This window comes from Bos indicus x Bos taurus, chromosome 9 (genome assembly GCF_003369695.1).
Source record: "Bos indicus x Bos taurus breed Angus x Brahman F1 hybrid chromosome 9, Bos_hybrid_MaternalHap_v2.0, whole genome shotgun sequence".
Classification (NCBI taxonomy): domain Eukaryota; kingdom Metazoa; phylum Chordata; class Mammalia; order Artiodactyla; family Bovidae; genus Bos; species Bos indicus x Bos taurus.
Genome location: NC_040084.1, coordinates 80,211,711 through 80,237,793, shown reverse-complemented (window position 1 = coordinate 80,237,793; position 26,083 = coordinate 80,211,711). Strand labels below are relative to the sequence as shown.

Sequence of the window (26,083 nt, the reverse complement as noted above, 5' to 3'; positions counted from 1 at the left end):
AGTTGTATGTCATGAGACTTAATCATGGTCTCACAAGGGGCTGTCTTCATTAATACTTCAATATACAGATTTTAACATTGTTTAAATTGTGGATTTGTTTGAAATCCATACAGAACTCATATATTTTCTCAGGACTATGAAAAATTCAAGCACTGGAAGTATCAGAGTCAAGTGAAAATACTTAGAAGAAAGCGTTATTGCAGATGTATTTTTTCTCTTATGTTCAGTTGCTAAGTTGTGTCTGACTCTTTTTTCGACCCCATGGACTGAGTCTGGTGGCTTCTCTGTACCTGGGATTTCCCAGGCAAGAATCCTGCAGTGGGTTACCATTTCCTTCTCAAGGGGATCTTCCTCTCCCAGGGGTCAAACCCACATCTCCTGCATTGGCAGACAGATTCTTTACCACTGAGCCACCAGGGAAGCCCATGTTTTATTTTACATTGTAATAAAACTTAACAGTTGAGCTGGGAGTAGGGGATGCTGGTTGGGAAGGTGAGAACCCCTTATGCTTGGCAGTCAGCCAAACGTGGATTTGATTCTGGTTCTGATCCTAAGTATGGAAGACAGTCTTAACCATTGGGCCACTGGTGGAGTCCCCAGAAGGACTTCTTGATTACAGATATCTTGCTTCAGATACCTGGGGGCTTCTGATTTCTCATCCAAAAGATTTATTTATTCCATGTTTTTCCCCCTTTTCCAAGTATACCTATTATCTCACAGTAGCGTGCTATATTAGGGACCAAATTGGTCATGGAAATAAAATCAGTGTTTGAGAGCTTCCCTGGTGGCTCAGATGGTAAAGAATCTGCCTCCAATGCAGGAGACCTGGGTTCGATCCCTGGGTCAGGAAGATCCTCTGGAGAAGGGGATGGCAACCCACTCCAGTACTCTTGCCTGGAGAACTCCATGGATAGAAAATCAGTGTTTGAGTTTTAGTTTGGGAAATTACAGTACATTTACACAGTGGCATCTTTTTTAACAAATATTTTATTTAAAATGTGAACATCCATGAGTACATGCTAAATCACTTCAGTCGTGTCTGACTCTGTGACCCCCATGGACTGTAGCTGCCAGGCCTCTCTATCCATGGACATTCTCTGGGAAAGAACACCGGAGTGGGTTGCTAAGCCCTCCTCCAGGGGATCTTCCCAAATCAGGAATCGAACCCAAGTCTCTTATGTCTCCTGCATTGGACATACTCATGGTAAAAAAAAAAAAAAGAAATAAAGAAAAATAAAGATTACCAGAAGTCATAAGGTTAAAGGTAGAAATCCCTTCCTTTGTCCCTTCTTTTGACTCCCTGGCTCCACTTCTGTGATTTAACTAACATAAAAGCTGTTTGGCATCCTTACAGAAATTTTCTGTTTATTGCCTGTTTCTCTTTTACACAAATGGGATTATAAAATACATTCTAGGGCCCAATAAACTATTTTACATCCAATGTTACTACCTTCTGGATGAGCTTTTATATTAGTACTTATAGATACACTTAATTTTCTTTAAGTGGCTGAGTCTTCTGACTGAGCCTTAATTGACCTAAGTAATCCTTGTACACACATCTTTGTGCTCTTGTGTACATCTGTAAGGACACATTTCAAGAAATGGAATTCCTGGACCAAAGAATATGAGCTTCCTTTCTACTATAAATACTGCTATATTGCCTATTAAGGAAACACATCAGATATCATCATAATTGATACAATTGAACATTGAAGTTCTCAAAATTCTTTGTGTACTACATTGGCCATTCCCTTATGGAAACTGAGTATTCACTTAATATCTAATAGTTTCTAAGTCGTCAAGTTTTCCTGAGCCATTTATAGTCATCTGGAAGACTTTTTCACCTTGCTGTCATGCAAATTTCCTAAAAAGGATATTTATTTAAAAAATTTTAAAATCTACAGGTTAAATTTTAAAAACCCACTCTTAACTTTTTATTATCTAAGGAATTAAAGCCAAGCCTTTCTGTCAAAAGTCTAAGATGTTTTAATATGTTAATCTTATATTTTAGAAAATATGACTGAAGTTTAAAAAATTTTTTTCTCCTTGAGTTATCCTTAGGCATAGTGACAATCAATATTATGTTTACTACTTTAGTGTTTTCTAAAGCAGTTACTTGCTGTATTTTTTAGAGCACATAATATGGTGGTGTTTGCTGTTCAGTCGCTCAGTCATGTCCAACTCTTTGTGACCCCATGGACTGCACCACACCAGGTTTCCCTGTCCTTCAGCATCGCCCAGAGTTTGCTCAAACTCGTGTCCATTGAGTTGGTGATGCTATTCAACCATCTCATCCCGTCATTCCCTTTTCCTCCTGCCTTCAGTTTTTCCCAGCAGCAGGGTCTTTTCCAATGAGTAGGCCCTTCCCATCAGGTGGCAAGAGTATTGAAGCTTCAGCTTCAGCATCAGTCCTTCCAGTGATTTTTCATTCAGGGTTGAGTTCCTTTAGGATTGACTGGTTTGATCTCCTTCCTGTCCAAGGGATTCTCAAGAGTCTTCTCCAACACCACAGTTCAAAGGCATCAATTCTTCCATGCTCAGCTTTCTTTATGGTCCAACTCTCACATCAGTACATGACTACTGGGAAAACCATAGATTTGACTCTACAGACTTTTGCCAGCAAAGTAATGTCTCTGCTTTTTAATATGCTGACTAGGTTTGTCATAGCCTTTCTTTCAAGGAGCAAGCATCTTTTAATTTCATGGCTGCAGTCACACATTGATTTTGGAGCCCAAGAAAATAAAGTTTGTCAGTGTTTCCATTGTTTCCCCATCTATATGCCATGAAGTGATAAGACCAGATGCCATGATCTTCGTTTTTTGAGTGTTGAGTTTTAAGCCAACTTTTTTACTCTCCTCTTTCACTTTCATCAAAAAGCTCTTTAGTTTCTCTTCACTTTCTGCCATAAGGGTGGTATCATCTGCATATCTGAGGTCACTGATATTTCTCCCGGCAATCTTGATTCAAGCTTATGCTTCAGACAGCCTGGCATTCCATATGATGTACTCTGCATATAAGTTAAATAAACAGGATGATAATATACAGTCTTTATATACCCTGTTCCCAATTTGGAACCAGTCTGTTATTCCATGTCAGGTTCCTAATGTTGCTTCTTGAGCTGCATACAGGTTTCTCAGGAGGCAGATAAGGTGGTCTGGTATTCCCATCTCTTTAAAAATTTTCCACAGTTTTCTGTGATCCACACAGTCAAAGGAATAAGCGTAGTTAATGAAGCAGAAGTAGATGTTTTTCTGGAACTCTCTTGCTTTTTTTTTATGATCCAACAGATGTTGGCAATTTGATCTCTGGTTCCTCTGCCTTTTCTAAATCCAGCTTGTACATCTGGAAATTCTGAGTTCATGTACTGTTGAGGCCTAGCTTGGAGGATTTTGAGCATGACCTTGCTAGCATGTGAAACGAGTGCAATTGTGTGGTAGTTTGAACATTTTTTGGCATTGCATTTCTTTGGGATTGGAATGAAAACAGCTTTTCCAGTTCTGTGACCACTGCTGAGTTTTCCAAATTTGCTGGCATATTGAGTGCAGCATTTTCACAGCATCATCATTTAGGACTTGAAATAGCTCAGCTGGAATTCCATCACTAGCTTTGTTCATAGTGATGCTTCCTAAGGCCCACTTGACTTTGTAGTCCAGAATGTCTGGCTCTAGGTGAGTAATCAAACCATTGTGGTTATCTGGGTCATTAAGATATTTTTTGTATAGTTCTTCTGTGTATTCTTACCACTTCTTCTTAATATCTTCTGCTTCTGTTAGATCTGTACTGTTTCTGTCCGCTATTGTGTCCATCTTCACATGAAATAATCCCTTGGTATCTCTGATTTTCTTGAGAGATCTCTAGTCTTTCCCATTTTATTGTTTTCTTCTATTTCTTTGCATTGATCACTTAGGAAGGCTTTCTTATCTCTCCTTACTATTCTTTGGAACTCTGCATTCAGATGGGTATATCTTTCCTTTTCTCCTTTGCCTTTCACTTCTCTTCCTTTCTCAGCTATTTGTAAGGTCTCCTCAGACAACCATTTTGCCTTTTTAGCATTTCTTTTTCCTGGGGATGGTTTTGATTACCACCTCCTGTACAATGTTTTGAACCTCCATCCATAGTTCTTCAGGCACTCTGTTGATCAGATCTAATCCCTTGAATCTGTTTGGCACTTTCACTGTATAATTGTAAGGGATTTGATTTAAGTCACACTTGAATGACTTCGTGGTTTTCTCTACTTTCTTCAGTTAAGTCTGCATTTTGCAATAAGGAGTTCATGATCTGAGCCACAGTAAACTCCCAGTCTTGTTTTTGCTAACTTATAGAGCTTCTTCATCTTCAACTGTAAAGAATATAATCAGTCTTATATCGGTATTGAACATCTGATGATGTTCATGTGTAAAGTTGTCTATTGTGTTGTTGCAAGAGGATGTTTGCTATGACCAATGTGTTCTTTTGGCAGAACTCTGTTAGCCTTTGCCCTGCTTCATTTTGTACTCCAAGGCCAAACTTGCCTTACTCCAGGTATCTCCTGACTTCCTACTTTTGCATTCCAGTCCACTATGATGAAAAAGACATTTTTTTTTTTTTTTTGGTGTTAGTTCTAGAAGGTCTTATAACCTTCTAGATCAGATCAGATCAGATCAGTCGCTCAGTCGTGTCCGACTCTTTGCGACCCCATGAATCGCAGCACGCCAGGCCTCCCTGTCCATACCAACTCCCGGAGTTCACTCAGACTCACGTCCATCGAGTCAATGATGCCATCCAGTCATCTCATCCTCTGTCGTCCCCTTCTCCTCTTGCCCCCAATCCCTCCCAGCATCAGAGTCTTTTCCAATGAGTCAACTCTTCGCATGAGGTGGCCAAAGTACTGGAGTTTCAGCTTTAGCATCATTCCTTCCAAAGAAATCCCAGGGCTGTTCTCCTTCAGAATGGACTGGTTGGATCTCCTTGCAGTCCAAGGGACTCTCAAGAGTCTTCTCCAACACCACAGTTCAAAAGCATCAATTCTTCGGTGCTCAGCCTTCTTCACAGTCCAACTCTCACATCCATACATGACCACAGGAAAAACCATAGCCTTGACTAGACGAACCTTTGTTGGCAACATAATGTCTCTGCTTTTGAATATGCTATCTAGGTTGGTCATAACTTTCCTTCCAAGGAGTAAGCATCTTTTAATTTCATGGCTGCAGTCACCATCTGCAGTGATTTTGGAGCCCAAAAAAATAAAGTCTGACACTGTTTCCACTGTTTCCCCATCTATTTCCCATGAAGGGGTGGTACTGGATGCCATGATCTTCATTTTCTGAATGTTGAGTTTTAAGCCCACTTTTTCACTCTCTACTTCCACTTTCATCAAGAGGCTTTTGAGTTCCTCTTCACTTTCTGCCATAAGGGTGGTGTCATCTGCATATCTGAGGTTATTGATATTTCTCCCGACAATCTTGATTCCAGCTTGTGTTTCTTCCAGTCCAGCGTTTCTCCTGATGTACTCTGCATAGAAGTTAAATAAACAGGGTGACAATATACAGCCTTGACGAACTCCTTTTCCTATTTGGAACCAGTCTGTTGTTCCATGTCTAGTTCTAACTGTTGCTTCCTGACCTGCATACAAATTTCTCAAGAGGTCTCTTCATAGAACTGTTCAACTTCAGCTTCTTTGGCGTTAGTGGTTGGGCATAGACTTCGATTACTATGATATCAAATGGTTTACCTTAGAAATGAACCAAGATCATTCTTTCATTTTAAGACTGCAGAGACATTACTTTGCCAACAAAGGTCCGTCTAGTCAAAGCTATGGTTTTTCCAGTAGCAGTATGGATATGAGAGTTGGACTCTAAAGAAAGCTGAGCACCGAAGAATTGATGCTTTTGAACTGTGGTGTTGGAGAAGACTCTTGAGAGTCCTTTGGACTGCAAGGAGATACAACCAGTCCATCCTAAAGGAAATCAGTCCTGAATATTCATTGGAAAGACTGATGCTGAAGCTGTAACTCCAATACATTGGCCACCTGATGCGAAGAACTGACTCATTTGAAAAGACCCTGATGCCGGGAAAGATGGCTGGATGTCATCACCGACTTGATGGACATGAGTTTGAGTAAACTCTGGGAATTGGCGATAGACAGGGAGGCCTGGCATGCTGCAGTCCATAGTGTCATGGAGAGTTGTACACGACTGAGTGACTGAACTGAACTGAACTGCATTTTGGACTCTTGTTGACTATGAGGGCTACTCCATTTCTTCTATGGAATTCTTGCCCACAGTAATAGATATAATGGTGATCTGAATTAAATTTGCCAATTCCCATCCATTTTAGTTCACTGATTCCTAAAATGTCGGTGTTCACTCTTGCCATCTCCTTACATCTCATAACATTGTGAGATCTACATATAATGAATTTTAAATTGACATTTGTAATCGGCAGTATTGTAGCTTAATGGAACAATATTTCCTAACTGTATTTATTTTCTACCCAGGAAGCGACAAGACAATCATGCCCATGAGAACTCTAAACCATTCAGGTAAACATTATATTTTTTAACTTTCCCCAAAATATATTTTGTCATCCATATTATGAAGATTTTATAACTATTTTATTTAGATGCACTTTTCTGCCTTTTCCAAAGCTCTGTGACAATCTTTAATTCTTGCAGCCAGCCTTAGTCTAATCAATGTTTTTAAGCTATAAAATATACTTATATTTTATGTTAACATTATATATAATACATATAACATTTTATGTTAACATTGTATTATATACTTGTAAATTATATCATATTATACATTTAACAAATCTAAATAGAGAAATATGTAGTACACTTAGCATGTAAGTCATAAAACTTGGTTAGCAACAGCTCTAAATTTATTTTAATGAAGACTTTTAAAATTTTTATGATTTTATAAGTACATATCAAAAGTTTTCCTTTAAATGCTCTTATTTTATCAAGATTAAGGAGGGTTTAAAAGGGTGACCAAAAGTTAGGAGATTTATGCTTATATTAAATTTGTAATTAATAACCTTTAATTGTGGAATTAGTGTAACAGATATAAGAAGGATTTCTTGGAATAAACATATTTTCACTGTATCTAATTTCAGGCTGTATATTTAGGGTTGGTTTTAGTTTCTTACTTGATATCTGTTATTGACAATCTCTTTGTGTTTTATTCTGTTTTCTTTCAGACCATTTTGTCTTAGTGAAACTGACGGTTGAACTTTGCTCTAGTTGATGGGCAAAATTTCTCCTAGACTATTAATCATCCCAATTTCATCCTAGTTGAAAATATTCAAATGCCATAAGAAATCTTTATAGATTTGCACTTAACTTTTGGATGGACATTTCTACAATGGAGAGAACTGTGTTATAGCCCCGGTCCAAGGACATTACCATCAAATGCCCACAGACTACGGGGTGGGTGTGGAAGGTTCTAAAGAGAAGGAGAACTCAGCAAGTTTGCAGACACCCTGGAACATGGAAGGAAGCAAGCTTTGAAAGGGACAGTTTGAAGACACTCCATGAGTCTGCACGGCTTTCAAGCAAACTAGCACTTGAGACCTTGTGTGACAAAATGGACACTGGGGACACAGCTCTAGGACAAAAAGCTACCTCAAGGTCTGGAGAAACTGATAAAGCATCAGGTAGATGGAGACAGGAACAATCGGCTGTTATTAAGATGAGCACTTTTGGCAGTCAAGAAGGACAGCGGCAACCACAAATTGATCCTGAGCATATCGGAAACACAGCATCAGCACAACTCTTTGGTTCTGGGAAACTGGCCTCACCTAGTGAAGTGGTCCAGCAAGTGACAGAGAAGCAATACCCACCACACCGTCCAAGTCCTTATTCATGCCAACATTCACTCTCTTTTCCTCAGCACTCATTGCCACAGGGGGTCATGCACAGCAACAAGCCACACCAGAGCCTCGAAGGCCCTCCGTGGCTTTTCCCTGGCCCTTTGCCATCTGTTGCCTCTGAGGACCTATTTTCCTTTCCTATACACAGCCACAGTGGTGGTTATCCTAGAAAAAAGATTTCAAGTCTGAACCCTGCTTATAGCCAATACTCCCAGAAAAGTATCGAACAGTCCGAAGATGCTCACAAAAAAGAGCACAAACCCAAAAAGCCCGGCAAGTACATTTGCCCTTACTGCAGCAGGGCATGTGCCAAACCCAGCGTACTGAAAAAACACATCAGGTCCCATACCGGTGAGCGGCCATATCCATGTATACCTTGTGGTTTCTCTTTTAAGACGAAGAGCAATTTGTACAAGCACAGGAAGTCACATGCCCATGCAATTAAGGCAGGATTAGTCCCTTTCACAGAGTCAGCTGTATCAAAATTGGATCTAGAGGCCGGTTTTATTGATGTAGAAGCAGAAATACATTCGGACGGTGAACAGAGTACAGACACAGATGAGGAGAGTTCTTTGTTTGTCGAGGCTTCTGACAAAATGAGTCCTGGCCCACCCATTCCATTGGAAATGGCCAGCAGAGGTGGCTATCACGGGTCATTGGAAGAATCGCTGGGAGGTCCAATGAAGGTGCCGATTTTGATTATCCCCAAAAGCGGAATTCCTTTACCTAATGAAAGCTCTCAGTATATTGGCTCTGATATGTTACCAAATCCGACTTTAAGTACTAAGGCCGATGACTCTCACACAGTTAAACAGAAACTTGCACTAAGACTGTCAGAGAAAAAAGGACAAGATTCTGAGCCATCTCTGAACCTTCTGAGCCCGCACAGTAAAGGAAGCACTGACTCTGGTTACTTTTCCCGCTCAGAAAGTGCAGAGCAGCAGATCAGCCCTCCAAACACAAACGCGAAGTCTTATGAAGAAATCATCTTTGGAAAATACTGTCGGCTTAGTCCGAGAAATACACTCAGTGTTACAACCACAAGTCAGGAGCGCGCCACGATGGGTAGGAAGGGCACCATGGACTCATTACCTCACGTCAACACCAGGTTAGATGTCAAGATGTTTGAAGATCCTGTTTCACAGCTGATCCCAAGCAAGGCGGAAATTGACCCCAGTCAGACAGGCATGCTAAAATCCACCAAATTCAACAGTGAGTCAAGACAATCCCAGACGATTCCATCGTCTATCAGGAATGAAGGAAAACTTTATCCAGCCAATTTCCAAGGCAGCAACCCAGTTCTCCTTGAAGCTCCAGTTGACTCTTCACCCCTTATTCGAAGCAACTCAATGCCAACTTCTTCAGCAACTAACTTAAGTCTTCCTCCTTCTTTGAGAGGAAGTCACTCATTTGATGAGCGGATGACTGGTTCGGATGATGTGTTCTACCCAGGAACAGTAGGCATACCACCTCAGCGCATGTTAAGGAGACAAGCGGCTTTTGAGCTGCCTTCAGTCCAGGAGGGGCACCTGGAAGGAGACCACCATGGCAGGATGTCCAAAAGCATCACAGGTCCATCTTTGAAGGAAAAGAAATTGATTCCTGGGGACAGGGTCGGCTATGACTATGACGTCTGCCGCAAACCCTATAAGAAGTGGGAGGACTCTGAGACGATGAAGCAAAGCTACAGGGATGCTTCCTGCATCAGCCCCTTAAAACATGGCGGGGAGTATTTCATGGATCCCTCGGCCCCATCCCAGGGCGTGCCAACCATGTTTGGAACCACTTGCGAAACTCGAAAACGCCGGAAAGAAAAGAGCGTGGGGGACGAGGAGGACACCCCCATGATCTGCAGCAGCACGCCCTTGGGCATCGCGACTGCAGATTACGAGTCCAAGCTGCAGATGCAGGAAGGCGCGAGGAGTGGGTTTGGCCTGGCTGGACAGGAAAACCCTTCTCATGGGCACTCTGAGCGCTTTGACCTGTGTCGACCCCCGCTGCAATCTGGGAGTCCCTCTCTCGGGTTGGAGGAGTCACCCTTGTCGGCTGATCCGGACAAGCAATCGGATGGAGCGGGCAGGAAGCCTCCTGGAAATGTGATTTCTGTGATTCAGCACACCAACTCGCTGAGCCGCCCCAATTCCTTCGAGCGGTCAGAGTCCGCTGAACTCGCGGCCAGCGCCCAGGAGAAAGCCTCATCACCCTCCGAGACGTGCGACAGCGAGATCTCCGAAGCCCCGGTGAGCCCGGAGTGGGCCCCGCCCGGGGAGGGCGCAGAGGGCACAGGGAAACCGTCCCCCGCGCCGCAAGTCCCGCCGCCGCCGCCGCCCTACCACGCGCCGCCCCGGCTGGTGCGCCAGCACAACATCCAGGTGCCGGAGATCCGTGTGACCGAGGAGCCGGACAAGCCGGAGAAAGAGAAGGAAACGCAGAGCAAAGAGCCAGAAAAGCCGGTGGAGGAGTTCCAGTGGCCCCAGAGAAGTGAGACCCTCTCCCAGCTCCCGGCCGAGAAGCTGCCGCCCAAAAAGAAGCGTCTGCGACTCGCGGACATGGAGCACTCCTCCGGGGAATCCAGCTTCGAGTCCACGGGCACCGGCCTCTCCCGCAGCCCCAGTCAAGAGAGTAACCTGTCCCACAGCTCCAGCTTCTCCATGTCTTTCGATCGAGAGGAGACCATGAAGCTTGTGGCTTCCAAGCCGGATGAGTTCGGAAAGCATTCGGAGTTCTTGACCGTCCCCGCCGGTTCCTACTCACTGTCAGTCCCCGGCCACCACCATCACCAAAAGGAGATGCGACGCTGCTCATCTGAGCAGATGCCTTGTCCTCACCCCACGGAGGTCCCAGAAATTCGGAGCAAGTCATTTGATTATGGGAACCTGTCCCACGCGCCCGCAGCCGGGGCGTCGGCCGCCTCTGCGCTGTCCCCATCCCGGGAGAGGAAGAAGTGCTTTCTGGTGCGCCAGGCGTCCTTCAGCGGCTCTCCCGAGATCTCCCAGGGGGAGGCCGGCGTGGATCTGGGTGTCAAGCAGGAGCAGCTGGAGCATCTACACGCCAGCCTCAGGTCCACGTGGCCCCACAACGCATGCTCCGTGCTCCCTCCCCTCCCGGCGGAGGACCCAGGGAAGCAAGTCGTGGGTCCCTGCCCCCAGCTGAGCTCAGGCCCCCTCCACCTGGCCCAGCAGCAGATCCTGCACCTGGATAGTCAGGAATCTCTGAGAAATCCCTTGATACAACCGACATCCTATATTGCAAGCAAGCACTTGTCTGAACAGTCACATTTGTTTCCCAATCAGGAGGCTCTCCCGTTTTCTCCAATCCAGAGCGCCTTGTTTCAGTTCCAGTATCCTACCGTCTGTATGGTTCACTTACCAGCCCAGCAGCCCCCCTGGTGGCAGGCGCACTTTCCCCATCCCCTTGCTCAGCACGCTCCGAAGAGCTATGGCAAGCCTTCTTTCCAGGCAGAAGTTCACCCCAGCTACCCCTTGGAGCCCTTGGCCGAACACACTGGAAAGAAATCCGCTGATTACGCACACACGAAAGATCAAACCTACCCAGGTGGTTATTCAGGAACATCAGGGCTACCCTCAAAGAACCTCCTTCCAAAGTTTCCCTCTGGGGAGAGCACCAAGTCAACGGATACTCCCTCTGAGCAGGTTCTTCAGGAAGATTTCGCCTCAGCGAGCGCTGGGCCCTTGCAGTCCTTGCCGGGAACGGTGGTTCCTGTTAGGATCCAGACGCACGTCCCATCCTATGGGAGTGTCATGTACACAAGCATTTCTCAGATGCTTGGGCAGAACAGCCCTGCCATTGTCATATGCAAAGTCGATGAGAATGTGACCCAAAGAACCCTGGTAACCAACGCGGCCATGCAAGGGATAGGATTTAACATCGCCCAGGTGTTGGGGCAGCATGCAGGCTTGGAAAAATACCCCATCTGGAAAGTACCTCAGACTTTACCCCTTGGCTTGGAGTCCTCAATCCCCTTATGTTTACCTTCCACCTCTGACAGCGTGGCCACCCTGGGAGGCAGCAAACGTATGCTTTCTCCAGCCAGCAGCTTAGAACTCTTCATGGAAACAAAGCAGCAGAAACGAGTCAAGGAAGAAAAGATGTATGGACAGATCGTGGAGGAGCTCAGCGCCGTGGAGCTGACCAACTCAGACATCAAGAAGGATCTCTCCCGCCCCCAGAAACCCCAGCTGGTTCGACAGGGCTGTGCTTCTGAGCCAAAGGATGGCTTGGCGTCAGGGTCATCTTCCTTCTCCTCGCTGTCCCCCTCCTCATCTCAAGACCATCCCTCTTCCAGTGTGCCCTCAAGGGAGCCTGTCATGCCAGGCTCCCGAGCTTCCCCCCTGGGACAGAAGTCATCCAGTGGGCAGTCAGAAAGCAAAGAGTCCTCAGATGAGTTGGACATTGATGAGACAGCCTCTGATATGAGCATGAGCCCTCAGACCTCCTCCTTACCACCTGGGGACAGTCAGCTCGAAGAGCAAGGAAAGGGCCAGAAGCTGCCTGCTGGTGTGCTGGTCCACAGGGCCTCAGGCCCAAGTGGGAAAGTGGCGAATTCAACTCTTCTTTTCACGGACATGGTAGATTTCCAGCAGATTCTTCAGTTCCCCAGTCTGCGGACAACAACAACTGTGAGTTGGTGCTTCTTGAATTATACAAAACCCAATTATGTGCAGCAGGCCACCTTCAAATCCTCGGTTTATGCTTCATGGTGCATTAGTTCCTGTAACCCAAACCCATCCGGATTGAACACCAAGACCACACTGGCTCTTCTGAGGTCCAAGCAAAAAATCACTGCAGAAATTTATACTCTGGCTGCGATGCACCGGCCTGGAACTGGCAAACTGACATCGTCAAGTGCTTGGAAGCAGTTTGCTCAGGTAACAAACTTTGTTTCTGAAAGTGTTCTGTGTTGTGGATTTGATTGCTGAGCAGAATAACGTAGTAAAGAATGTACGACCAAAAAGATACAAGTAAAGTGAAGGCCAAGGTGGGCAGAATCCTCCGTAGACAGGCCTTAACCACTGACGTGAACTTAGTTATGAGGGTCTTAGGACTGTCCCAAGCACAAAGCATCTCTCCGGCTAGGTGCTGTGAAATCCCACCTCAGGGGCTAATTCCTTAGAGTTCCTCCCCCTTCCAAACGACCTGGGTTAGTGACCTAGGAAATCAACTTTTTGGTGATGTGAGGAATTCAGGAAATTGTGAAATGAGGACATAGAACAAGGAGTGAGCACTAGAGAGGAAAGATCGGGAAGGTGTCAGTTACAAATTGGTGCTTGCCAAGGGCATTTACCATCTGCCTCTGCGGAGATTGCATCTGAACCTGTGCTTCTGTAGCTGTTGACCTTCGACATGCCCTGAAGGGTATTCAGGGTAGAGAGTGAAGCACTCTATACTCCAGGGAAACTGGTGGAACAGGTCTTTACATAGTTAGATATTTTTCAGGAACTGATTCCATGATTCCAGTCCTTATTGTTCAGTCACTCAGTTGTGTCCAATTCTCTGCAACTCCATGGACTGTAGCACACCAGGCTTCCCTGACCTTCACTATCTCCTGGAGTTTGCTTAAACTTGTCCATTGACTCAGTGATGCTATCCAACCGTCTCATCCTCTGTCGCCCCCTTCTCCGGCCTTCAATCTTTCCTGGTATCAGGGTCTTTGCCAATGAGTAGTTTCCAATCCTTGCATCTCCTCATTTCTAGAAAAGTACTAAATCCCTTCATAGTGACATCAGCTCCTCGTGACTGGCAGAAAACCTTTTGTAAGAAGAGTGTTTGATGGCACTGAACTCCCCCTTCACCAAAATCTCATATATTGACCTTCCCCCACTACCACTGGGGCTTCCCTGGTGTCTCAGGCAGTAAAGAATCACCTGCAATGCAGGAGACCCGGGTTTGATCCCTGGGCCAAAGATCCCCTGGAGAAGGGAATGGCAACCCACTCCTATATTCTTGCCTGGAGAATGCCATGGACAAAGAGGCCTGGTGGGCTACAGTCCATGGGTTCACAAAGAGTTGGACACAACTGAGCAACTAACACACACATACACTAACTCTTTGGAGCAGTTTCTCAGGGCTATCTAAAGTGCTGTCTCCCAGGTTGCAGTTCTCAGTCAGTCAGTCAGTTCAGTTGCTCAGTCGTGTCTGACTCTCTGTCACCCCATGAATCGCAGCACGCCAGGCCTCCCTGTCCATCACCAACTCCCGGAGTTCACTCAGACTCATGTCCATCGAGTCAGTGATGCCATCCAGCCATCTCATTCTCTGTCTTCCCCTTCTCCTTCTGCCCTCAATCCCTCCCAGCATCAGAATCGTTTCCAACGAGTCAACTCTTTCTCATTTTGCCTCAAATTAAACTCAACTCACAACTCTCATGTTATGCATCTTTTTTCAGTCAACAAAGGAGACTGCAGGATGTCAGAACTGAACTCTGCAAACTTCTGGGGAAGGAGTTGTTCCCATTGACTATACTTTTTACTATAATTTATTTTATATTTATAATACATATTTTTTTCTCTCAACTCATTTTTCCAAGGATTAGTGGGTTTGCTTCTGCATGAACAATTATTGCCTTACATGTAAAATTATAAAAATATTAATAAGGGAAATTTTGGAATTTATGCTAATAAAAAAGTAAATGGAGGATTTATAAATATAAAATCTATAAAATATACAGTATATTTCAGTTACCATTTCTTTTTAATAACTTTTGAGAATATTTTTGAAATGCATAGAGATTGCTTGACTTGCTACTTCCAAAATACAGCACTTGTTTTTAACATTCTTATTAGTGTTGCACAGTATATGTGCTAATGGGGTCTTGTTTTTAAAAGAATGTTGAATTTATTCTGTAGAAACTGTCATTCTTTTTTGATTTTATCCCCCTTGTCCCTTCTTTTATGTAGCCACCCTATGGCCTTTTAGTATGGAATTTAGGTTAATTTTCAGAGACCATGAAAGAGTGGAATATGTGGGCTTCCTCTCTGTTTTAGGGAATGCATACAAAATGATTCTCTCTTTTTCCTGCAGATGAAACCTGATGCGACCTTTTTATTTGGCAGCAAACTAGAAAGGAAACTAGTGGGAAGTATCCTAAAGGAAAGAGGGAAAGGAGATATTCATGGAGATAAGGATATTGGATCCAAGCAAACTGAGCCTATTCGAATTAAAATCTTTGAAGGAGGGTAAGGAAACATAAGTGCAAATGTCAACTATTCTATTAGACATCAGAGTTAATGGTCCTGAGTGTCTGTGTGGAAAATATCATATCTCCTCTGGTCTGAAGCATAAAGCAAATTCTTTTTCTATACACATTTCTGAAGTCTGTTTGGTAACAGATAATGAGTTTATGCCCATGCTTTCATGACTTGCTTTTAATAAAAATGTCTTATTGTATATGGTTTAAACCTCTGCCTTAAATTTTCATACCTCTAATTTAAATTGCTGGACTTTTGATGTCATCTAAGTTTGTTCATTCTTTAGTATTATTTTTACAAGCACTTGTGTTACTAATGGACATATTTTTATTTTGCATTGCAAAAATGAAATCTTGCACACTCGTGTGCACTTGGAATCTAGTTGGTTTTATTGCTTTTATTATTACCTGAACTCCAGATGTATGGGATTTCACCAGTTCCTGCACTGCCCTCTTTCTCTTCCAGGACCCAAGCCAGAGCACCGTCTTGCTTTTAGTTGTCATGTTTCCCCAGCCTCCTCTGATCTGTGATAGTTTCTCTGTCTTTAGGAATTTCTTTTTAAGAATTCTGAGTTGCAGAAACTCAAATGATAAGGTTCAATGACTTTGTTATCTAGCTAGTTAAGAAAAATTACACATGTGTGTAATGTGAAGTTTTAGATTTGGATAGAAAAGTATCTTCAATCCAGTCACATTGGAGAAAAAGCCCAGATATTTGCTTTAAAATTTTAAAAATTTAAAGGACATCAACCACATTTGGGGATTGTGATGTAATTACCTTATCTCTACAACAGATCTAATTTACAACTTTCCATGAGCATGAATTTATTCTAATTATATTTAAAGGACAAAGTATGTTATCTGTTTGACTCTAAATTGTTAGTTCAGTTCAGTCCCTCAGTCGTGTCTGACTCTCTGCGATCCCATGAATCACAGCACACCAGGCCTCCGGGCCATCACCAACTCCCGGAGTTCACTCAAACTCATGTCCATCGAGTCGGTGATGCCATCCAGCCATCTCATCCTCTGTCATCCCCTTCTGCTCCTGCCCCCCAATCCCTCCCAGTATCAGAGTCTTTTCCAATGAGGCAACTCTTCGCATGAGGTGGCCAAAGTACTGGAGTTTCAGCTTTAGCATCATTCCTTCCAAAGAAATCCCAGGGCTGTTCTCCTTCAGAATGGACTGGTTGGATCTCCTTGCAGTCCATGGGACTCTCAAGAGTCTTCTCCAACACCACAGTTCAAAAGCATCGATTCTTTGGCACTCAGCTTTCTTCACAGCCCAACTCTCACACCCATACATGACCACTGGAAAAACCATAGCCTTGACTAGACGAACATTTGTTGGCAAAGTAATGTCTTTGCTTTTGCATATGCTATCTAGGTTGGTCATAAGTTTCCTTCCAAGGAGTAAGCGTCTTTTAATTTCATGGCTGCAGTCACCATCTGTAGTGATTTTGGAGCCCAAAAAAATAAAGTCTGACACTGTTTCCACTGTTTCCCCATCTATTTCCCATGAAGTGATGGGACCAGATGCCATGATCTTCGTTTTCTGAATGTTGAGCTTTAAGCCAACTTTTTCACTCTCCTCTTTCACTTTCACCAAGAGGATTTTGAGTTCCTCTTCGCTTTCTGCCATAAGGGTGGTGTCATCTGCATATCTGAGGCTATTGATATTTCTCCCGGAAATCTTGATTCCAGCTTGTGCTTCTTCCAGCCCAGTGTTTCTCATGATGTACTCTGCATATAAGTTAAATAAGCAGGAGGACAATATACAGCCTTGACGAACTCCTTTTCCTATTTGAAACCAGTCTGTTGTTCCATGTCCAGTTCTAACTGTTTCTTCCTGACCTGCATATAGGTTTCTCAAGAGGCCGGTCAGGTGGTCTGGTATTCCCATCTTTTTCAGAATTTTCCACATTTTTTGTGATCCACACAATCAAAGGCTTTGGCATAGTCAATAAAACAGAAATAGATGTTTTTCTGGAACTCTCTTGCTTTTTCCATGATCCAGCAAATGTTGGCAATTTGATCTAAAACCAGCTTGAACATCTGGAAGTTCACGGTTCACATACTGCTGAAGCCTGGCTTGGAGAATTTTGAGCATTACTTTACTAGCGTGTGAGATGAGTGCAATTGTGCTGTAGTTTGAGCATTCTTTGGCATTGCCTTTCTTTGGGATCGTTATGAAAACTGACCTTTTCCAGTCCTGTGGCCACTGCTGAGTTTTCCAAATTTGCTGGCATATTGAGTGCAGCACTTTCACAGCATCATCTTTCAGGATTTGAAATAGCTCAACTGGAATTCCATCACCTCCACTAGCTTTGAAGGCCCACTTGACTTCACATTCCAGGATGTCTGGCTCTAGGTCAGTGATCACACCATCGTGATTATCTTGGTCATGAAGGTCTTTTTTGTACAGTTCTTCTGTGTATTCTTGCCACCTCTTCTTAATATCTTTTGCTTCTGTTAGGTCCATACCATTTCTGTCCTTTATCGAGCCCATCTTTGCATGAAATGTTCCCTTGGTATCTCTAATTTTCTTGAAGAGATCTCTAGTCTTTCCTATTCTGTTGTTTTCCTCTATTTCTTTGCATTGATCACTGAGGAAGGCTTTCTTATCTCTCCTTGCTATTCTTTGGAACTCTGCATTCAGATGCTTATACCTTTCCTTTTCTCCTTTGCTTTTCTCTTCTCTTCTTTTCACAGCTATTTGTAAGGCCTCCCCAGACAGCCATTTTGCTTTTTTTCATTTCTTTTCCATGGGGATGGTCTTGATCCCTGTCTCCTGTACAATGTCACAAACCTCTCTCCATAGCTCATCAGGCACTCTATCTATCAGATCTAGGCCCTTAAATCTATTTCTCACTTCCACTGTATAATTAGAAGGGATTTGATTTAGGTCATACCTGAATGGTCTAGTGGTTTTCCCTACTTTCTTCAATTTAAGTCTGAATTTGGCAATAAGGAGTTCATGATCTGAGCCACAGTCAGCTCCCGGTCTTGTTTTTGCTGACTGTATAGAGCTTCTCCATCTTTGGCTGTAAAGAATATGATCAGTCTGATTTCGGTGTTGACCATGTGGTGATGTCCATGTGTAGAGTCTTCTCTTGTGTTGTTGGAAGAGGGTGTTTGCTATGACCAGTGTGTTCTCTTGGCAAAACTCTATTAGCCTCTGCCCTGCTTCATTCTGTACTCCAAGACCAAATTTGCCTGTTACCCCAGGTGTTTCTTGACTTCCTACTTTTGCATTCCAGTCCCCTATAATGAAAAGGACATCTTTTTTGGGTGTTAGTTCTAAAAGGTCTTGTAAGTCTTCATAGAACCGTTCAACTTCAGCTTCTTCAGTGTTACTGGTTGGGGCATAGACTTGGATTACTGTGATATTGAATGGTTTGCCTTGGAAACGAACAGAGATCATTCTGTTATTTTTGAGATTGCATCCAAGTACTGCATTTTGGACTTTTTTGTTGACCATGATGGCTGCTCCATTTCTTCTAAGGGATTCCTGCCCGCAGTAGTAGATATAATGGTCATTTGAGTTAAATTCACCCATTTCAGTCCATTTTAGTTTGCTGATTCCTAGAATGTCGACGTTCACTCTTGCCATCTCCTGTTTGACCACTTCCAATTTACCTTGATTCATGGACCTGACATTCCAGGTTCCTATGCAATATTGCTCTTTACAGCATCGGACCTTGCTTCTATCACCAGTCACATCCACAGCTGGGTATTCTTTTTGCTTTGGCTCCATCCCTTCATTCTTTCTGGAGTTATTTCTCCACTGATCTCCAGTAGCATATTGGGCACCTACTGACCTGGGGAGTTTCTCTTTCAGTGTCCTATCATTTTGCCTTTTCATAGTGTTCATGGGGTTCTCAAGGCAAGAATACTGAAGTGGTTTGCCATTCCCTTCTCCAGTGGACCACATTCTGTCAGACCTCTCCACCATGACCTGCCTGTCTTGGGTTGCCCCACTGGCATGGCTTAGTTTCATTGAGTTAGACAAGGCTGTGGTCCTAGTGTGATTAGATTGACTAGTTTTCTGTGATTATGGTTTCAGTGTGTTTGCCCTCTGATGCCCTCTCATAAACCCTACCATTTATTTGGGTTTCTCTTACCTTGGACGTAGGGTATCTGTTCACGGCTTCTCCTTACCTTGGATGAGGGGCATCTCCTCATAGCCGCCCCTCCTGACCTTCAACGTGGAGTAGCTCCTCTCAGCCCTCCTGCACCTGCACAGCCGCAGCTCCTTGGACTTGGGGTTGCTCCTCTTGGCCGCCACCCCTGACCTCAGGCATGGGGTAGCCCCTCTTGGCCGCTCCTGCGTGGTTGCAGCCTGGCGCTCTCAGCCGCTGCCCCTGACCTCGGGTGTGGGGTAGCTCCTCTCGGCCATGCTTCTGCATGGTCCGTCGCAGCCGGCCTTGGTAATACAAGATATCAGTTTCTCACATAGATTTACCATTTGGAGATAGATTATGGAAGCTGGTTCCCTCAGAGGGTTGGCCCCCTTTGGGTGGATGCCTGAGTAATGTCACCACTGAAGCCACAATTGTTTGTCGTCATGAAGCTTGTCTCAGTATTGTTGGGACATTCCTCATCTTTTAACACAAACAAGAGAAACAGAGACAATATCTTTCCTCAGAGACCAAGAAGTTCCTGTGACTGAGTCAACCCTTGTGTCTAGCAGTCTTCTTCAGAGCAGTGCACTTGTGCTAGATAAGCGAGACCTTCACAGGTCTGCGTGCTTTGGGGAGCTCCTCTCCACTAACAAAAGATGCAAATGAAAAGCATATGTAACATTTTATTACTGTGTTTTGATGATCCAAAAGGACTGTGCCAATATTTCATTTCCTCTTCCTTTCATTGTCTCTTTATGGGCTATATATCTCATTCATTCCTTAATCTGTGATCCAACTTCTGCCTGGTGGTGACCAGTTGTTTATTCCAAGAAATGTGTTAAAACCTCTTATTTTGCCATTGCAAAGTGATAACTTCCAAAAAAAAAATTACTGACCAAATTTGTAAGTGTATATGTTTCCTGTATTGTCTAATACATAGACCTAATAATTTCATTGCTGTTGTTGTTTAGTTGCTAAGTCATGTCCAGCTCTTTGTGACCCCATGGACTGTAGCCCACCAGGCACCTCTGTCCATGGGATTTCTTAGGCAAGGATACTAGAGTAGGTTGCCATATTTTTTCAAAAATCCATTAATTCTTGTATCAAGTAGATTTATGGGTCTGTAAAACTTTTGAAGGGTAAATATTTTATTTGTACAGATTTTTCTAATACATTTATATTTTATACAGAACTTAATTTTCATTCTGGAAGCAAGTTAATCAGCTAAGGAATTTAAAATAGTATTATTTGAAAATAAAATGCATTTTCCATAAAGTACAATGATGCACCACAGAAAGCTTGAAGTACCTTTCCCTGAAGAAGAATTGCTGTCTATGAAATTATTTGTTTTATTGTGTAGTCCTTAGGTAGTTTCATCCAGTTTGGGGCAGAGAATATTGGTATTAAAAGGTGACATATTGTGCAACTTTAGGTTCCTTTCTGCTTTATCACAAAAGACAATGAGATAAAAGATAAATTTCAAATTAGTTTTGAAGAAAAAGTTGACTTTGGAAATTCTTTGTAAACGGGGAAAGATTTAAAGGACTAAAAAGTACATAAAATTGACTATTCATATTTTTGACTACTTAATTCTCACCTGGATTGATACTGACTGAAAAATAGATAATGTTAAGATCAAATAGTATCCATAGCAGAGCTGATAGGATGGATTTTCTATCTTAAAAATCCTTCAGTGGTTTGGACGAATAGAAGTGAATTTTATTTCTGATAATGGATTAGCTGGAACAAAATAGAGAAGTTTGCAATGCTCTTAGAATATTTAAAAACAAACAAACAAAAAACTAAATCTAAGGCCTTTAAGTCAGCCCACACTGAGTTAGGGTGTTTGTAGGTCACTCTACCTTTGGAAGTTATAAAAAGAATCCTCAAAAGAAATATCTTTGGCAGTAGACCCATAATTCTAGCCTGAGATTTAAGAGATAATTGTGTTCACTGAGTTATTCAGTAGAATGCTGCTATACGCTATGATGGGTCATCTTTCCTTAAATTCTGAAAAAAAATGTGACCAATGGTGATCACTGGGTAGGTTTCTTCCAAGGATTATTACAGTGAATACCTAAGACTTTGTTCATCTTACTGATTTAATTAAATTGGATGACCTCAGACATCCTTTCAAACCTCTCTATAAACCCTTCCAGAAACAAAGGCAAATTTGATTGAAAAATAGAATCTCTAGTTTTCATTATGTAACAGTACCTTCCAGAAGCCACTTGAAATTTAGACTTCACTTCAGTACAGAATTACGGTCCTTGGGAAGAACAGATCAAATCTGCAGGCAACAGTTGGTGAGCTCAGCTCAGCCTGTGTAAGCTAGAAATTTCTGACTCTCGTGCCAGGATTGTAAAAATAGAGTAGAAACTTGCAGTGAAGAATTCTATAATCAGTTATATTTATTCTAGCAATTTAGAGGAGTATATGTGTTGTGAATGCACATCTTAGATGATGTAATGTTAACAAGTGATATGTGATGGTTTAAGTATGCTAGTATAACTTTTTGGATGTTTCTTGGTATCCAAATCTGGAAGCAGTAAGGCGCACAGTGCTGCAACTCTTTGCGGCTTATATAAGCCCATTTGAACTTCTATACAGAGTCCATATAGGCACATTTCATGGAAGAGCCAACTCCATTTTGAACTCCACATAGAAAAAAATTCCCTTTTGTTTACAATGCCTAATCTGTTACCAAGTTCTTTCAAGTACTGTGTAGATTTCACTGGCTCTGTAGAAATAAAGTTGAATAATTGTAAAAGACCCATCTAAAATTTTGTCTTGCAAGTGATTAGCTTTTGATTTTATATATAACATGTATTTGGAAACATGTTAGTATTTGGAATCATGTAAAGTATTTGGAAACACACTGGATTTTCCCTCTTTTAACAGATATAAATCAAATGAAGATTATGTATATGTCAGAGGACGTGGACGTGGAAAGTACATTTGTGAAGAATGTGGGATTCGCTGTAAGAAACCGAGCATGCTCAAAAAGCATATCCGCACGCATACTGATGTCCGGCCTTATGTATGCAAGTTATGTAACTTCGCCTTCAAAACAAAAGGTACAGGTCTGATTTTTTTTTTTTTTTAAGAGGGAAAACTTTTTTTTACTGGCGGTTCCAGATTCTGAATACCGTTTTGTAACTGTCATAGACAATTAGGTGGTTTTCTTTGTGAAACTGTGACACTCATGAAATGTGTTTTCTTTCTGTAAGTGGTCTGAGGATGTATGAGACAATGAGGCTCCTTTTATGACTGAAGTAAGAGCTATAGACTTAGGTCCAGGCTAGTAGTCTCGAAGGAAGTGGCTAAGAATTGCCTGCATAGCTATTACTTCTTGTTGGAAATGTTATGTGGTCTAGAGAATCTTTGCACCAGTATTGAAATTCTGCAGGGAGACAACCCATTCCGGGGCATTAGAAAAGCAAGGCAGCAGCTGGGAAGAAAACATGTGCCCATGGTCAGTTTCAAGATTATTAATAATGTAGAGACCCACAGAGTCCCGGGTGGGCCTCTCCATCCACACTTGCATTAATTATGTATAGAAATTTGATCGCTTGTGTTCTGTGTATTTATGAGCTCAGAGACAATTTCTTACTCTCAGGCCACAGCTATTAATCTCATAAAACTAAGACTTGCCTTGAAATGATATTCTGTCTTTAAAAAATAAGTCTGTTTTTAACAGATAGTCTTACCTGAAAATATTTTATACAAAAATGTTGCTTCAGTTATATTTCTATCATTTTGTAAAATTATGAAAATATTCATAAACTCAGTGTTTTCAGAATACAAATAGTTGTGGAATAGAGATGATTTGACTTCTATAGAAGTATATTTTACTACTTACTGTCAAAGTATGCAGGAGACATGGGTTCAATCCCCAGATCGGGAAGATCCCTGGAGGAGGAAATGGTATCCCACTTTAGTATTCTTGCCAGGAAAATCCCATGGACAGAGAGGCCTGGTGGGCTACAGTCCATGGGGTCGCAGAGCCAGACATGACTGAGTATACACACACTCATGCACACACGTAGAAGTACTAATGGAACCCTATAGACACCCCGCCACTAACCTTACACAAACATTTTCTGATGTTTTAACTTTAATTTGCATACTAATTAATCTGCTCCACTACCCATCAAGAAAAATAAATATCAAGTAAAACTATCTTTGGTAGGGAAATGTGTACCTACTTTCTTTTATACCCCAAATCCTAAATTGTCTTTATTGGTTTGTCAGAAATGTAAATGTGTTGCCTCTGAGCATATCTGTTTTTTCTTTATTAAAAAGATATTTATATTATAATTATGCCTCTTTGAAGCCACAAAAAGGGGGAGGGAATGTTCATTTGCATTTCAAAGGAGATAAATATGAGGTCCTTTAAACACCATCCACTTTTGCACAATCAAGCCTTTTATGTAGAACTTCAGTAAGAGACTCCCTAGGACATAAAAATATATAAACTTTGGTTTTAAGAAATAAAGCTGATCCACCGGTCATTACAACTGATATTTCCTGGCCGTGTGAGTTGACTGGGTATAGCCTCCTGAAACTGTACCTGAGGAAATGTCACATGGCTAGATATTTCTATCATGCTATATTTGGCTCTGAGCTATTGTCTTGGAGTTTTAGCAGAAAATAATTTATTCTTGATAATTATCGGAGTTTCCTTGTCACCCTTTGGAAAAATACAAATGTCTTAGGATCTTGAAAAGAGCAAGTCATCCTGGGAAACCCCTTGCCGATGTTCACTTCCAGCCAACTGCCTCTTGTCATATCATCTGAGTACAGAATCAGAGTGCTCTTGCAGGACTGGTACCTCCTCTTTGCCTGTGTCACTTCTCCAGACACCCTTTCCTGCCATTTTGCTGCTTTCTCTTTGCTCTAATTCTTCAGACGTTCAAGACTTCAATAAGCTAAAGTCAGGGCAGGGTCATTTCTGAGCCAGATTTCTAACTATAAACCTACCCTGAGGATGAGAGCCCAAAGCCTGAGTGCTTACTTGAAACAGGAAGAAAGAAAAATATAAGAGAAGAAACACATATGAAGATCTAAATAAACTATCTGGACTTAACTAACTTCCACATCTATCCACATACACAGATTATTTGCACCCTTACAGAAGCAGATGATTTCTATTAATTTACAGATTTTTAAATTCTTGATAATCATGTGCTGTGCTTAGTCGTGTCCAACTCTTTGTGACCCCATGGACTGTAGCCCACCAGACTCTTTTGTCCATGGCGATTCTCCAAGCAAGAATACTGGAGTGGGGTGCCATGCCCTCCTCCGGGGGATCTTCCCAACCCAGGTCTTCCTCATTACAGGTGGAGTCTTTACCATCTGAGCCACCAGGGAAGCCCAAGAATACTGGAGTGGGTAACCTATCCCTTCTCCAGGAGAACCTCCCTACCCAGGAATCGAATCAGGTTCTCCTCCATTGCAAGTGGATTCTTAACCAGCTGAACTACCACGGAAACTCATGATAATTTGCCCATAAGAATTTTTGAGATCTTTAGAAAAATTAGAGGTATAATTTTTTGGTATGTAAGAGCAATATGGGCCAAGAAATATTTCCATGTTTGGAGTTACAAAAATAGCACGTTACATTTGTAGGTATATAAGCAATAAGCCACATGTTAAGGATTCCTTGGTGGCTCAGATGGTAAAGAGTTTGCCTAAAATGCAGGAGACCCGAGTTCAATCCCTGGGGTCAGGAAAATTCCCTGGAGAAGGAAATGGCGACCCACTCCAGTATTCTTGCCTGGAAAAACCCATGGACAGAGGAGCCTGGGGGGCTACAGTCCATAGGGTCGCAAAGAGTCAGACACAACTAAGTGACTTCACTTCCCCTAATTAAAAAATAAAGTAATATAAACAAAATAATAAACAACCATGCCCCAGTTTAGAGTTGTGGCTCATGTATTACATTAATAGTAAGCCAAAAACTCCTGCAAGAAGAACAAACTATTTTAGCAGGCTGGAGTTTCTGCCTGGATTCAGTGAGCCTACTCTTAAAGCATTTGCTGCTCTGTGACTAAAGCAGTGTCAAAGAACAAAGATAACAGGGCCCTTATAGCTGAATTAGTTCCTGAATTTCTTTTGATTAGTTATATATATGATGTGGAATGGGCTTTCCGTGTAGCTCAGCTGGTAAAGAATCTGCCTGTAATGCAGGAGACCCCAGTTTGATTCCTGGGTCAGGAAGTTCCCCTGGAGAGGGGATAGGCTACACACTCCAGTATTTTGGGGGCTTCCCTGGTGGCTCAGATTGTAAAGAATTCCCCTGCAATGTGGAAGACCTGGGTTCAATCCCTGGTTTGGGAAGATCCCCTGGAGGAGAACATGGCAACCCACTCCAGTATTTTTGCCTGGGAAATCTCGTGGACAGAGGAGCTTGAAGGGCTGCAATTCATGGGGTTGCAAAGAGTTGAACACAATTTAGCGACTGAGCATGCACACATAGAAACACACATACATACGTAATTAGGTACATGTATAATTATACAATCAGCCCTCCTTATCTATGAACTCTGAACCTACAGATACAGAGGGCATTATACTATACCATTTATACTATACATAAGGGACAGTTATATATAACTATCGGAGAAGGCAATGGCACCTGACTCCAGTACTCTTGCTTGGAAAATCCCATGGATGGAGGAGCCTGGTAGGCTGTAGTCCATGGGGTCGCTAAGACTCGGACACGACTGAGCAACTTCCCTTTCACTTTTCACTTTCGTGCATTGGAGAAGGAAATGGCAACCCACTCCAGTGTTCTTGCCTGGAGAATCCCAGGGACAGGGTAGCCCGGTGGGCTTCCATCCATGGGGTCGCACAGAGTGGGACATGACTGAAGCGACTTAGCAGCAGCAGCATATATAAG

The 26,083-nt window shown here is 42.6% G+C and overlaps 1 protein-coding gene across 5 annotated transcripts in view; it reads left to right on the top strand.

Annotated features, from left to right (window-relative positions):
• The window catches only part of HIVEP2 (human immunodeficiency virus type I enhancer binding protein 2), a 218,418-nt gene that overhangs the window by 180,393 nt on the left and 11,942 nt on the right, over positions 1 to 26,083 (top strand). For all 5 annotated transcript variants that reach the window (XM_027551730.1, XM_027551732.1, XM_027551733.1 and 2 more), the window contains 4 exons: positions 6,476 to 6,520; positions 7,180 to 12,740; positions 14,893 to 15,047; positions 22,081 to 22,256. In XM_027551730.1, coding sequence (XP_027407531.1) covers positions 7,566 to 12,740; positions 14,893 to 15,047; positions 22,081 to 22,256 — 5,506 coding nt within the window. In that variant the 5' untranslated portion in view covers positions 6,476 to 6,520; positions 7,180 to 7,565. The remainder of the gene's footprint in view (positions 1 to 6,475; positions 6,521 to 7,179; positions 12,741 to 14,892; positions 15,048 to 22,080; positions 22,257 to 26,083) is intronic.